This window comes from Heteronotia binoei, chromosome 13, assembly GCF_032191835.1.
Source record: "Heteronotia binoei isolate CCM8104 ecotype False Entrance Well chromosome 13, APGP_CSIRO_Hbin_v1, whole genome shotgun sequence".
NCBI classification, from domain to species: domain Eukaryota; kingdom Metazoa; phylum Chordata; class Lepidosauria; order Squamata; family Gekkonidae; genus Heteronotia; species Heteronotia binoei.
The window spans coordinates 74,430,530-74,444,946 of record NC_083235.1 but is presented as its reverse complement, the minus strand read 5'-3'; the positions used below and the strand labels follow the sequence as shown (position 1 = coordinate 74,444,946).

At 44.1% G+C, this 14,417-nt stretch overlaps 1 protein-coding gene across 1 annotated transcript in view; it reads right to left on the bottom strand.

Annotated features, from left to right (window-relative positions):
• The window catches only part of NARF (nuclear prelamin A recognition factor), a 54,663-nt gene extending 42,603 nt beyond the window's left edge, over positions 1–12,060 (bottom strand). Inside the window, exons 1-4 of the mRNA XM_060252301.1 lie at positions 11,821–12,060; positions 10,014–10,159; positions 7,313–7,393; positions 2,008–2,151 (exon numbers count right to left, since the gene is read on the bottom strand). Of these exons, the coding sequence (XP_060108284.1) occupies positions 2,008–2,151; positions 7,313–7,393; positions 10,014–10,040 (252 nt within the window). The 5' untranslated portion in view covers positions 10,041–10,159; positions 11,821–12,060. The remainder of the gene's footprint in view (positions 1–2,007; positions 2,152–7,312; positions 7,394–10,013; positions 10,160–11,820) is intronic.
• Positions 12,061–14,417: the final 2,357 nt, after the last annotated feature.

The window sequence follows — 14,417 nt, the reverse complement described above, 5'->3', positions numbered from 1 at the left end:
CTGTCGACTGTCCTGAGGGCCGACTGTCCTTTCAGCTCTGAGGAGCTTCCCCCCAATCCCTGAGTGCCAAAAGCGGCGTGCTCATCATGATGACATCACTGTGACATCATCACAATGCGTGCAAGAAACCTTTTATGCGGGGGCGCGTGTTGGGGTTCTGCCTTAGGCGCCAGAACCCCATGTGTCGGGCCAGCTCAGGGTGCCTCCAAGAGAGCAGGCAAGGCTCACACACAGCCACCGCTCAGAGAGCACACTGCACAGGTGTGGCTCGCCTGGAGCCTGCCCAGCCTTCCCCTGCCACATCACTACACCTGCCTTCCCTGCAGGCAGGGGTGCAGCATCAGGGCAGGCATGGGGGTGTGTGCAGGGCACGTGCTGGGTTGGGGCACCCAAGGCTCTAGTGGTGGGCCTATAAAAGTCTGATATTTTGGAGTACATGCCATGTTGTAAACCTTTGCCTTCTGGGTATTCATCCTTGAATTTCTGAGAAGTGAGTATAGTTTTATGGCATTTTGATTTTGTGTTTTGGGAGTATATATTATGTTGATCCTCTAATTTTAACTATTACAGTATTGCTATTCCCAACCTTGAGGAAGTTTCTACGAAACAAGCCGTATTAATAGTAGACTGCTTGTTTTTGGGCACACCCATAGCCAGGGGCTAAACTTGCTGATCACGCTGGAAAGCCAACATAGATACCGCCGGCTTCAGAGCTGCTTTTGCAGCTGATCACGTGATTGGGGGGGGCACCTTGCAAGAGCCCCCGGAGCCCGCTCTTTACAGTTTCTCCCATGGGTGAGTGGGAGGGAGTGAGGGAAGGAAAGGTGCTGCATGGAGGGGGGCCGCCAGAGTCGCTGGGAGAAAAGTGGCGGTGGAAAGAGTGGGGGCTGCCAGAGGGGGGGCCTCCATCCAAAATTTTTTTCCGTGGGCCCCCCCAACCAGAATTTTCAGGCTACGGGCCTGTTGTTGAGACTGATTCTTCAGGACCCTTTGGGACCTTTTGAATCAACACAGTGGACTTGAATATACAATTTATGACCTTGTCTACAAATGGAATTCTTGAAAGAACTGTGGACTTACAGTAGAAAATTGTCATTTTGGTTATAATTGTATTATTGTATGTTTGACACAGTTATTGTAAAAAAAAAATATTATATTTTTCCCATTATAGTTCAATAATCCATAGTAATTTGGGGTTATTATATCATTCTGGTATTTCTTTCACAACCTCCTGGTGGGGCCAGAAGCTCACCCAGAAATACAACTGATCTTCAGACTACAAAGATGAAATTCTTAGTTTAAAAAGATCAGTGCCTGAAGGAGGAAAAGTATGAGGGGGTGCTTAGAAATAGCATAATGAAGCCAGGTATGATACACAAAGAGAATGGATTTGATTGTGCAGAGGAACTGAATGTGTGTAGGGGGGAGGGGGAATCATTGCAATGATACAAAAAATGGGGGAGGGGGAGATCAAAGTGATAAGCAACAAAAGGGAAACAACAGTATTTTCAACAGAAGACAAATAATTTGGATGAGAAAGAAAAAAATAATTGAAAGAATGCTGCAGCAGTCCTCATGAGAAAGAAAACATGCATTTTTGGATTGCCTTGAAACTGAACGCAATACAATTTAAAAATACACTGAATGTGCAATAGGAGTAAAAAAAAAAAGTATTAAAAAGGATATCTAAGTTGTGCGTCTGGGAAGAAGAGATAGTGCTATTTCTGTCGCTTGAAGAGAAAGTCAACACACTGGTTTAGAATGACTACAGCTCTAAAGGAAGACTCAGAACATAGGACAATACAAGTTTGCCAAGGAAAAAGCGCAGGGAAAGAGAATGAGCATTTCAGGTACGGGAGTACTAGTTTTGAAGTTGTAAGGAATGATTTCAAAGGACAAGAAAAATATGAAATGCAAAATATCGGTAATTATCACAGCGTTCTGATTTGTCTTATTCTTTCAGGTTTTCCCCAAAGGCAGAATGCTATGCTCTTTACACATACTTACCTTGTTAAGGTTTAGGACCCAGAAGAGCTCCTTCTGATTCTGCTGGAAAACTTTGACAGCTTCTTCTGAAGTTATGCAGTTTTCACAAGCTAGGCAGTCACTGAGGAATATTTTGGCATCAGCCAATTTATGGAATTCACTTTTCTGAAAATGAAAAACACCAACAAAAATTTGGTAACAACAATAAAGCACAACACCACTCTATCTAGCCCAGTTTTTTTTTTTTAAATCAGGCAAACATGCCACATAAATTCTGGGGCTCAATCACCAGACTGCTAGCAGTTGGTACTGCCAGGAATGAGGAACAAAAGATGAAGAGTTTGCATCTACTGGAGATTTCAGCAGACAGATTTTACATCGGCAGAACAGGACACCCTCCTCTCACACACCTGGTGCATTCACACTACACTAAATAATGTGTTTTGCTGCTGGATTTTTAATGTGTAATGTGTAAGAATAGCAAACATCTAGTCACAAAACGCATTATTTACTGTAGTGTGAACACACTCACTTTTGCAGTCCAAAGTACACCCTGAAATTCTGCCCCTGAGGGGTAAAAGATGAAGGGGTGAGAGCCAGAGGTCTACAGCAGGAAGGGGGAATCAATGAAAATAATCCCCCTCCCTTTTCTTTGCAGAAATCCTCCCTGGAATCCAACCCAACGAAAGAATGAGGTTGTGATCAAGGATTGATTGACAAGTCCTGATCAATTCAGTATTCTATTGAATTGATTTATTTAGCTCAATTATACCCTGCCTTTCTTCCCCAATGCGAACCCAAAGTGGTTCACATTGATCTCTTCCATTTTAATCTCACAATAAACCCTACGAGATAGGTTAGATTGAAAGTATGTGACTGGCCCAAGGATATCCAGCAAGCTTCCTTGGCAAAGCAGGGATTCAAACCTTGATCTCCCAAATCCCAATCCAACACTTACATCCAGGGGTGGAATTCTAGCAGGAGTTCCTCTGCATATTAGGCCACATCCCCTTGATGTAGCCAATCCTCCAAGAGCTTACAAAAAAGAGCCTTGTAAACTCTTGAAGAATTGGTTACATCAGGGAGGTGTGGCCTAATATGCAAAGGAGCTCTTGCTAGAATTCCACCCCTGCTTACATCACTGTACCACAGTAGCTCTCATCAAAGGCCAAGGCAGTTTGATTTTTCAGCAGAAAGCAGGGCAGTATACTCCCAATCTAATTACCCTTCAGCCCACTGACTCCTCTGAAATTTTGCTGGGGAATGGACTATCAGCAGACTTTCAGGGACAGCATAAGAGGAAGGAGGAGTCATAAACAAAAAACAAAACCAAGGGCACTTTAAAGCCCAACATTTTTTTCAACATGAGCTTTAAAGATTTCATGTCCTCAGACATGTTATAAATTTGGAAGGAAGTTCTTATAAATTCAGTTACTCCCAAGTAAGACAGACTCAGACTGCAAAGTTGTGCTTTTGTGCCAGACTTGGAGTATAAGAAAAAGATAAATATCATATTTATATTTGCTAGAAAGGTCTGTCAATCATATCACCTTTTTAAATAAACTTTGCAGTACACTTTACTCTTATATCCTAAAAGTAAACCTTTTGGGGGAGAAGAATAAAATCTTTCTTCAATTACCACTTTTAAAAATAGTGTGCATCGGGTATCAGAAGTCTCGGTAACAATGATTTAGATAAATGCTGGTGTTAGCAGCGTAGAGCTCTAGTAATCTGGAATTGGTTACTTCATAATATGAGTCTTTGGATAATTAAAGTCTGAATAATAACTAACTATATGAAGTACTATAAAAGATAATGGGGTTGACTACAACATCTTTTATTACAAAAATATAAGATATTTTTCAAGAATATCCCAGTTAATCTATGGCTTGGTTCCAGCACACTGCATCTGGGATTTCTGCCCATACATTGTGACTTTCTTGCATTCATCATCTTATCGTTGCCCAAAATGCCGCAAGGAAACTCCACCTACAGAAATATTCCATCCAATCCAGTGTCTTTGCTGGATAAACAATTTCACAATGAATAAAACCCTGTCAATTTCACAACATCTATATGACTAAATTGAGAGACACACATGACGCTTGAAAAAAAATGCCAACATTATACATTAGACAGCTAGCATGCTACAGCAGTTAACATTGGAATGGATTGGGATGTCCAGGTTCAAATCCTAGCTCAGCTATATAGTTCACTAGGTGACAGTAAGCCTGAACCCCCCCCACCCCCCCTGTAACCTACCCTCACAGGATTGCGAAGATAACATCGAGGCAAAGAGAACTCTGTATGCTACCCTGAGCATCTTGGGGGAAAGCGGGAGAACCTAGAATAGTTTTAGTAGGTTACAGTAGCAGCTGAGAATGCAAAACAAGGGACTGCAATCAGCTTTTTTAATCACCTCATTTTAGAATATGTGCTCTTTTCACCTGTTTAATGAGGGGGAGACCAAACTTTATTGGTGAAGTTCAGGCTATGTGTGCTAATTTTGACCCCTGATATTTACACGTAAAGGATCTCTTGGGGAGAAACCTCTGCCTTAGTCTTTGAACAGCTGCTACCTGCCTGAGCAGAGTACTGAGCCGCATGGTCCAATGGTCAGAATAGGTATAAAGCAGTTTGTTAAGTTCTGTATCAGTTATGCCACAGGGAATGTATGACAAGTTTCAGTTGCATAAAACCCATGCTTGATTTGGTCTTTGTTGCGGAAGTGACAGTGGACCGTATCACTGCTGATGCAGTGCCACGGTCGGACCGCTATGCCCTGCAGGCCCGTGTGAATGTTCCACTCCAACCCCGTTTGGGTGGCCGGCGTATTTTAGCTCGCTCGTGAAGCCAAATGGACCCCATGCGGCTTCAGATGGCTTTGCGAGACTCTTGGCCCCCTGGCGATTCTCTCAATGAGCTGGTGGAGACCTGGCAAAACTGGCTTTCCACGGCCATCGATGAGATCGCTCTTCCAGGCGCCCTCTCTGCCCCCGTTCAAAGTTGGCTCCATGGTATACCCCGGAGCTATGGCTGATGAAACAGGGGCTGAGATGGCTAGAGAGGCAATGGCGGCGTGCCCGCGATGAAGTGACAAGAACATCCTATAGGTCGTTTATGAGAACCTCTGAGATGGCAGTCAAGGCTGCTAATAGAGTCCATCTTGCAGCCACGATTGCTTCTGTGAACTCATGGCCAGCACAATTGTTTAGAACAATTCGGTCACTATCTACCCTTCCACAGGGTAATGAAAATGTTAGGGAATTGGACATAGGCTGTGAGGCTTTTGCGAGCTTCTTTGCAGATAAGGTCTTGTCACTCCGCCGCGACCTCCCGGCCACTCTTGAGACAGTAAAGGAATTTGAGACTCCATGTATGTCTTCTAGTCAGGTTTTGGATTATTTCACTCCACTCAGCCTGGAGGAAACTGACAGAACACTCTCTACTGTTCGCCTGACTACTTGTAGTCTGGACCCATGTCCGTCCTGGCTTATAAAGGCTAGCCAGGATGAACTTCGGGTCCCCCTGAGGGAAATTGTAAATCGGTCCCTATCTGAAGGGACCTTCCCTCAGCCTCTTAAAGAGGCAATCGTCCGCCCCCTCTTAAAGAAACCATCTCTGGACCCGGCCGTATTGGCAAATTACCGGCCGGTGTCAAACTTGCCTTTTTTGGGCAAGATTACTGAGAGGGCAGTCGCAGTGCAGTTACAGAGCTTTCTGAATGACGCTTCCGTGCTGAACCCTTTCCAATCTGGGTTCCGTCCGGGCCATGGAACGGAGACAGTTCTGATTGCTCTCATGGATGACCTCCAGAGGCATTTGGATAGAGGTGGCTCGGCAGTACTGATGCTTCTAGATCTATTGGCCGCATTTGACACGGTCGATCATCAGTTGCTGACCTGCTGCCTTGCCAACACTGGGATACGGGCCTTACAGTGGCTCTCCTCTTTCCTTCAGGGTCAGGGACAAAGGGTGGTGATAGGGGAGGAACTATCCCGTCGGAACCCACTTGTATGTGGTGTGCGACAAGGGGCAGTTCTATCCCTGATGTTGTTCAACATCTACATGCGCCCCCTTGCCCAGAGGTTTGGGCTGGGATGTCATCGATACGTAGATGACACCCAGTTTTATCTACAGATGGGTGGCCAGTCCACTGAGGTCCTGTACCTAAGTCGTGGCGGTCTGGGAACCGAGGCCTTACTACCGACCTTGGATGGGGCACCACTTACACCGGTGCCCAAGGTCAAAAGCTTAGGGGTGCTCCTGGATTCCTCTTTAAATATGGAGGCCCAGGTGGCAGCAACTGCCAGATTAGCCTTCTATCATCTGCGGCTGATATGGCAGTTCGTCCCCTACCTCGAATGCAGCGACTTCACAACAGTGATCCATGCCACGGTCACCTCAAGATTGGATTACTGCAATGCCCTCTACATGGGGCTGCCCTTGGCTCGAACCCGGAAGCAATGCAGCAGCCAGGTTGTTAATGGGTCTTCCTATACGGGAATGCATTCAACCTGTGCTGAAAGTGCTGCACTGGTTGCCTATTGCATACCGGGTTCATTTCAAGGTGTTGGTTCTTACCTTTAAGGCCCTATATGGCCAGGGGTCTGCATACCACCTTTCCCCACACGTTCCCTGGAGAGCACTTCGCTCTGGATCACAAAATCTACTTACAATCCCCGCTCTGGATCACAAAATCTACTTACAATCATGTCAACTAGAGCCAGAGCCTTCTCTGTAGTGGCCCCAAGCTGGTGGAATGAGTTGCCGGAAGAGCTCAGGGCCCTGCGAGAGCTCATATAATTCTACAGGGCCTGTAAGACGGCACTCTTCCACCAGGCATTTGTGAACTAGGCTGCTGGCCACTACAGTTTATAGCAACATGTGAACCACCACCAACAATCCGCTGTATAGCAGTTGCAGAGAGGATAATTTAAGATCTGCCATACGGAGAACTATAAAATTGGAAAATGTGAGATCATGGCACCGAAACATTATGTATTTTATGTCTATTTTATTCTATGTTTTATGGTTTTAATGCTGTATTATTACGTTGACTCATGCACATGCATGTCTGTGTGAGCCGCTGTGAGCCCGCCTCGGAGGGGAGGGGAGGGCAGGATATAAGTGGAATAAAATAAATATAAATAAAATATAAGTGTGTAATGCTTTTCAACAAGAAAACAGAACAGAATGGCTCCAATCTAGAAATAGTCATGACTAAGATAGCCATTCCATGAACACTCACTTGGGAATATACTTTTGAGTAAACATTACCTGCACTTGAATCAGTATGATTTTGATTAATAAAAATGTGTATTACCTCTTCATTTTCTTCATTTGAGTTGAGAACATCAGCTGACATACTTTGTTGGTCATTATTTTTCTGTTTCTTACTACATTCCTGAAACACATCAGACTTTATTGACACAACAAACAAAAGTATTGCGCAATACGGGTAGAGGAGGGATGGGAACGTGTCTTATTGTATAATTCTACAAGAGCTAAATTTTCAGTTATTACCAAACAGACCTGACATGTCCAACTATCTTTAAAAGAATTATAATTATTTTATAGTCTCTTCATTGTACGTAAGTACAAAAGTATGTAAACTAATAAGTCAAAAAGTATGCCCCAAGAAGATTTCAATCTTTATTTCAACAGAGAGAAGAAATAGAAAGATACAGGTAACAATCTAGTTATGGGTAGATGTATTCCTTCTAGCAATTCACAGATGTAAAATGTGACAGTTTACAAAATGGAGGGATGTGAGCAGTGGGATCCCTCCACCCCAGATCTGTACTAGACATTGTGTTCTTTTATTTATTCATCCGTGACCAGAAACTGGAAGTGGACAGTGAAGTAGAAAAAAATGAAACTGTATGGTTCAGGATGGTGAAAATGCAAGGAGATTTTGAGGAGCTCCAGAAACGACCTTTTGAAGTGGGGTGATGGTAGAATGATAGATGCAATTCAATTGAAATACAAAGTGATATCCATCAGGGCAAAAAAATCATCCTAATTTCACAGATATGTTGATGGGGTCTGAGATGGCAACAACAGACTAAGTCTTGGTGGATAGCGCACTATGTGGACTCACGTACAGCAAAATTTAAAAAGTATATTCCCTATGCTATGATTCGTCAGGAAAGAGACTGAAAATAAAACTTGCAGTATAGTAATGCAGCCTGATATAGAATACTGAGCACTGTTCTGGTTTCCACATCTCAAAAAGAATACTAAAGAGTTGGGAAAAGGGCAACCAAAATAGGTAAGGTATGCCTTACCTATGAATTAAGACTTATGTGTCTGGGGCTTTGGTTGAGGGAAAAAAGTGACTGAGGGGTGAAGAAGAAGAGTTGGTTTTTATGCCCTGCTTTTCTCTACTTTAAGGAGCCTCAAAGCGGCTTACAATCACATTCTCTTTCTCTCCCCATAGCAGGTACCTTCTGAGGTAGTAGGTGGGGCTGAGGGAGTTCTGAGAGAACTGTGACTGACCGAAGGTCACCCAGCAGACTTCATTTGGAGAAGTGGGGACTCAAACTCTTTTGCTTTTAACCATTATACCATGCTGACATAACAGATCTACAAAATCATGCATGGTACAGAGAAACCTTTCCTCCACTCCCACAATACGTGGAATTCAGGGTCACTCTGTGGAAATGACTTGCAGTAGATTGATTGATAATAGAAATGATTGGCAGACAAAAGGAAGTATGATGGCAGTGGTGGAAATTGCCATCAAGTCAGAGCTGATTTATGGTGACCCTGTGGGGTTTTCAATGCAAGAGAAATTTGGAAGTGGTTTCCCATTTCCTTCCTTAGTATCACAACCCTGATATTCCTTGGTGGTCTCTCATCCACATGCTAGCCAGGAAGTAAGACATCATACTAAAGGTACTTGACCTGTGTAATTTATTGACATGAGCTGAAGTAATGGACAATGGATCAGATGCATTTAAAAGGGAACTCAATATATTTATGTGGTATAGATTTATTCTTAAAAAAAGGACAAAAAAGGAAAGAAAACTTAGTCCAAAATATACTGACAATGTTAAAAGGACCAAGCTAACCTAGAAATAAATATTATCAAATATTATCACTTTGCAACTCTTGAATATGTTTTTGTGCATGTACAGTTACCATGAGAAGTTATCCATGGCCTACATAAATTCTCAGCAGTCGCGCAACATATGAGAAACCAACACCAGGCTTCAATTTGGATATATATTTACTTCTGGATGTATGTTTCTTGATAATAGTATTATTCCAAAATGCATACGGTCCTATTGGTCACTTGATATTTTTATCAATTGTGTATGAAATCATCCACACTCTATAGAAAATGATTACAGATTATGTAAAGCTCATGTTGATGTTTTACGTAGTCTGATCTTCAGACTGTTTGCTTTTAATCTTTTAGTCTTTGTCAGATCATTTGTTTTTAATCTTTGCCACTGCGTACGCTATAAATATTTATATAATATTTATTTTTAGGTTAGCTTGACCCTTTTAACATTACAGGTTTATCCTTAGCCACGGACACTGAATGGAAGTTCTAGATTTCAGAAGCAAAATGCCTTTGCTTGTCATCAGCAGGTAAGGGCTGTTACCTGTGGTCCCTACTTACAAGAAATGACAACTCTTGTAACTCATGTTAACATTTTAACAATGCATATCCATCAAAGCAAAAAGAAACGCAAACAAAATATGCACAGTAATTTAGACAGCAGGGAACAAGTCAATTTTGTAATCTAGGAAGGGGAATTCTATCATAAAAGATATAGGCAGTTATTCTTAGAAGACACTATTACGGTGACTTTTAACCTGTTGGAGTGCCTGAAACAATAACTGTATAGCATTCTGCACATTACAGGACAGTTTCCCTCAGATATACAATGTTAAGAAATCTAAAACAAAATACAAGCAGTTTATTTTGCAGAACTGTCACTTTTGGGCAGCCTAGTTCTATGCATGTTTATTCAGAAACAAGTGAATTCATAACTCATAAGGAAATGACTCACCTTTTTGGTGCAGTTTTCACACTTCATTTGAGGGTCTTTGTGTTACTGTCTTTGGTGTACTAGGTAAAAAGCTGCTGATTCTCTTCTTATGCTTGTATAGCAAGGAGATCCAGAAGAGGAAGCAGCTGCTTAGGCTGTCCAGCTTCCTGGAACAGGAGAAGCACACAAACAAAAAGCAGTGGTCAGAATCCTTAACTAAAATCCTAGCCTTTCTTCCCTCATATAACTAGTCTCCTCTGTGACTGACACGTTCTGGTTCAGCTGCCAATTCTGCCTCTAACTGGATGTTTCCGCATCAGGCAATTCAAAAGTGGGATGGTTCTAATCTAATCTAGTGTTGCAGAATTGACTAAAGCAACAAACGCCCGCCGTCAGCTGATCAGAGACAGAAATATGCTAGCATGGCAAGTCATTTGCATTCTAATTTTAGCTTTATCACAAGTAGACGTATGTACAGCATCTTGTTCTCTTTGCTCTGGAAACTGAGGCAAACATTTTTTAGATACTATATATTGTAAGAGGAGATGCTTGCGGGACAAACAGCACAGCTTGCTTTCGCAGCAGAGGGTGGGAGATCCTAACTGGTAAACAGATATAGAAGTTAAGCCTGTTGCTAACTACTGCACATTATCAGTCGGCTTCTTCTAAGAGCTCCACAGGATGACAGTCGGACACTTTCACCTTCAAAACCATCACCCTTTACGAATGCTGAGCTACAAACTGCCATCTATCTTTTATCAATGCCACAAAACCTAACAGATGCCCTTCATTTCAGGACACAACAGTTCAAAAGTGCAGAAACTCCAGTTTAGCAACAGCCATACTTTTGAAATACTGGGTAGTGGTGGTAAAAAGCTATTGGTTAACAACTCATTTCTTATCTGTACTTGGCGCATGGAATCTACGTCAGCAAGCCACACCCATACACACTGGTCCAGGCTTAAAAACCCACATTGTCCTTTAGTGACATTTAGGTCTCAAATGCATTTCATCAAGCAACTGTGGCCATTATAGAGTAAGTACCATAAGGACAAGATGCAACCGTGTCCTAATAAAGTGTCTCTACTTCTGTGGAAGGCTTCCTAGCCAAGGCTTAGAAAGTGTCTCAGCCCACCAAAAGGTCAATACAGGTTTTAACACACCAACCCAGATGCAAACTGAATTAGATTTAGAGATATACAGCATGCACAACCTACTCTTATTTTCTCAACAAGAGGGGCTGTTCCTGTTACCATAATACACGAACAAATCCTCAAGGAAATCAGAGACGTTTATTCACATGCCTGCGCATGATAGTTAAGTTTGTGCTACAGAATCCTACGTTGACTTGGCAGTAAGATGCAGTTATTGCAAGCATGCTTAGCAATTTAACTAGCTCAAGCGAGGGCATCCTCCATATCACAAGAGAAACAGCTATCTCCTGTGTCTTGTGGAGGGTCTCTGCTTAAGCACTTAAAGCACCTTTTTTAAAGAAAATAACAGCCAACCCAAGTACACTTTATCTCAGGGATTATACAAATGATCGTGTGCGGCAATTCTAGGGAGTTCTGAATTCTGATCCCCCTGGAATTGCAAACACACCTTCAAAGCGCTCTCGATTTTTTGCAAGCTCCGCACACAACTAATGATTATAAGATCTGACTCTTCCGACCGCAAGCCCACTATTTGCAGTTGCAGAGGACAGACAGCGGGAAGGAAACAAACAGCCTTAAAACAGGCACCGGGACACGCAAGAGCAAGCTGTGGGCGCCGCCTCCGCTGAAATGCAATCCGTGCAAAGGAAGGAACGAAAAGCAAGACACGGTACCTTGCAGCACAAGATCCACCTAAGTCACAAATGGCATCGCTGGGAGAACTGGAATAGCATCACAGCCGCAGGCGGATGCACGCAGCTAGCAACATTTGAAAACAATCCAGGGCACAAGCAGGGAATCCTGGGCACCCCCAAAGACGGCCGGAGCCCGCTCTTCCCTCCTGTTTGCGGACTAGGCTTGCTCGTCCTCCCTCCGCCCCCGCCGTCTGCAAGCGCTCATTGTAGACCTGAGAGGCGGCACGTAGCTGCAAGCGGTGGTGGGGGAGTGCGCGGGACAGCGCCCCCTCGCCGCAGAGAACGGTATGGCCCATACCATAGACTTTTATTGGCATTAGTACAAGAATACAGTGTACTTTAAAACCAGCAGTGACACTATAGAATATAATAAAACCTTAAAAAAACAGCAAAAGTTAAATGTATGGCAATATGTTCCTTCGCCGTGCGGGGTTTCCGAAAGCATAAGGCGGAGGGGGTGGGGAGTAGCCGTGATGCTAGGAGGCCAGTCTCCAAGGTTATATTCCATTAAAACACACACACCCCACCCCCTAAAGAAGAAGAAGAAGATATTGGATTTATATCCCGCCCTCCACTCCGAAGAGTCTCAGAGCGGCTCACAATCTCCTTTCCCTTCCTCCCCCACAACAGACACCCTGTGAGGTGGGTGGGGCTGGAGAGGGCTCTCACAACAGCTGCCCTTTCAAGGACAACCTCTGCCAGGGCTATGGCTGACCCAAGGCCATTCCAGCAGGTGCAAGCGGAGGAGTGGGGAATCAAACCCGGTTCTTCCAGATAAGAGTCCGCACACTTAACCACTACACCAAACTGGCTAAAGACTTCACTGCTATTATTTGTATTTTCAAAATTAAGCTTGCTTTTCCTTATGGTCTCTTCTTACACCAGCCAGCCATTCATGTGTTTATTTTGGAGAGTGACTTGTTATAAATGATGTTTGGGCTACACAACGCATATCCTATTCAGAACATATGACAGTTCAGAGCATATGGCAGGATCTATAGTAAGGACCTATAGTAAGCATTCGTGAGTTTATTGTTCTCCAATAGCGAAGGCGGAGTTTGGAGAGGGACATCACCATCAATCAATCAGTCATCAGTCAGTATTTTTTTTAAATAAATAAAAGCCCAACTGTGGTGGCAAATCTGAGAATTTTCATTGGTTGGATGTGGCCGAAACAGGATTGGCTCACGCTCTGTCTTTGGCATGCCACTGGCTGATTCCGCTCTCTCCCGCCCACCACCAGCCCTGTCAGGCAAGAACCCCACCATAAGGCCATGGACCTTTGAGGGAGACAGTTCTCCTGGGGGGTTTACTGATCACTACTGCCTCCCCTCAGGGCCGGTTGTAGGAAGTCCAGGACAGTCCATCTCCTCCCCCCCCAAAAAACAAAGCAAATAGTGAAGCAAACAAAGCAGGAGTCAAGTTTAAGACCAAAGGCACCTTTAAGACCAACGACGTTTTATTCAGAATGTAAGCTTTTGGTGCCAAAAGCACACTGGTCTGGAGGGGATCAGGTACAGTGGGGCAGTACAGTAAACAGGTACAGGGATCAGGTACAGCAAACAGTGAAGCAAACAGTAAACTGTGAGATACATGTTCATGAGACAAAACAGTAGCAGTGACTTCTCTTCAACTGACACAAAAAGAATGCTCATTCACAGCAGCAGATAAGAAGAAGATGAAGAAGAAGATATTGGATTTATATCCCGCCCTCCACTCCGAAGAGTCTCAGAGCGGCTCACAATCTCCTTTCCCTTCCTCCCCCACAACAGACACCCTGTGAGGTAGATGAAGATATTGGATTTATATCCCGCCCTCCACTCCGAAGAGTCTCAGAGCGGCTCACAATCTCCTTTCCCTTCCTCCCCCACAACAGACACCCTGTGAGGTAGATGAAGATATTGGATTTATATCCCGCCCTCCACTCCGAAGAGTCTCAGAGCGGCTCACAATCTCCTTTCCCTTCCTCCCCCACAACAGACACCCTGTGAGGTAGATGAAGATATTGGATTTATATCCCGCCCTCCACTCCGAAGAGTCTCAGAGCGGCTCACAATCTCCTTTCCCTTCCTCCCCCACAACAGACACCCTGTGAGGTAGATGAAGATATTGGATTTATATCCCGCCCTCCACTCCGAAGAGTCTCAGAGCGGCTCACAATCTCCTTTCCCTTCCTCCCCCACAACAGACACCCTGTGAGGTAGATGAAGATATTGGATTTATATCCCGCCCTCCACTCCGAAGAGTCTCAGAGCGGCTCACAATCTCCTTTCCCTTCCTCCCCCACAACAGACACCCTGTGAGGTAGATGAAGATATTGGATTTATATCCCGCCCTCCACTCCGAAGAGTCTCAGAGCGGCTCACAATCTCCTTTCCCTTCCTCCCCCACAACAGACACCCTGTGACATAGATGAAGATATTGGATTTATATCCCGCCCTCCACTCCGAAGAGTCTCAGAGCAGCTCACAATCTCCTTTCCCTTCCTCCCCCACAACAGACACCCTGTGAGGTGGGTGGGGCTGGAGAGGGCTCTCACAGCAGCTGCCCTTTCAAGGACAACCTCTGCCAGAGCT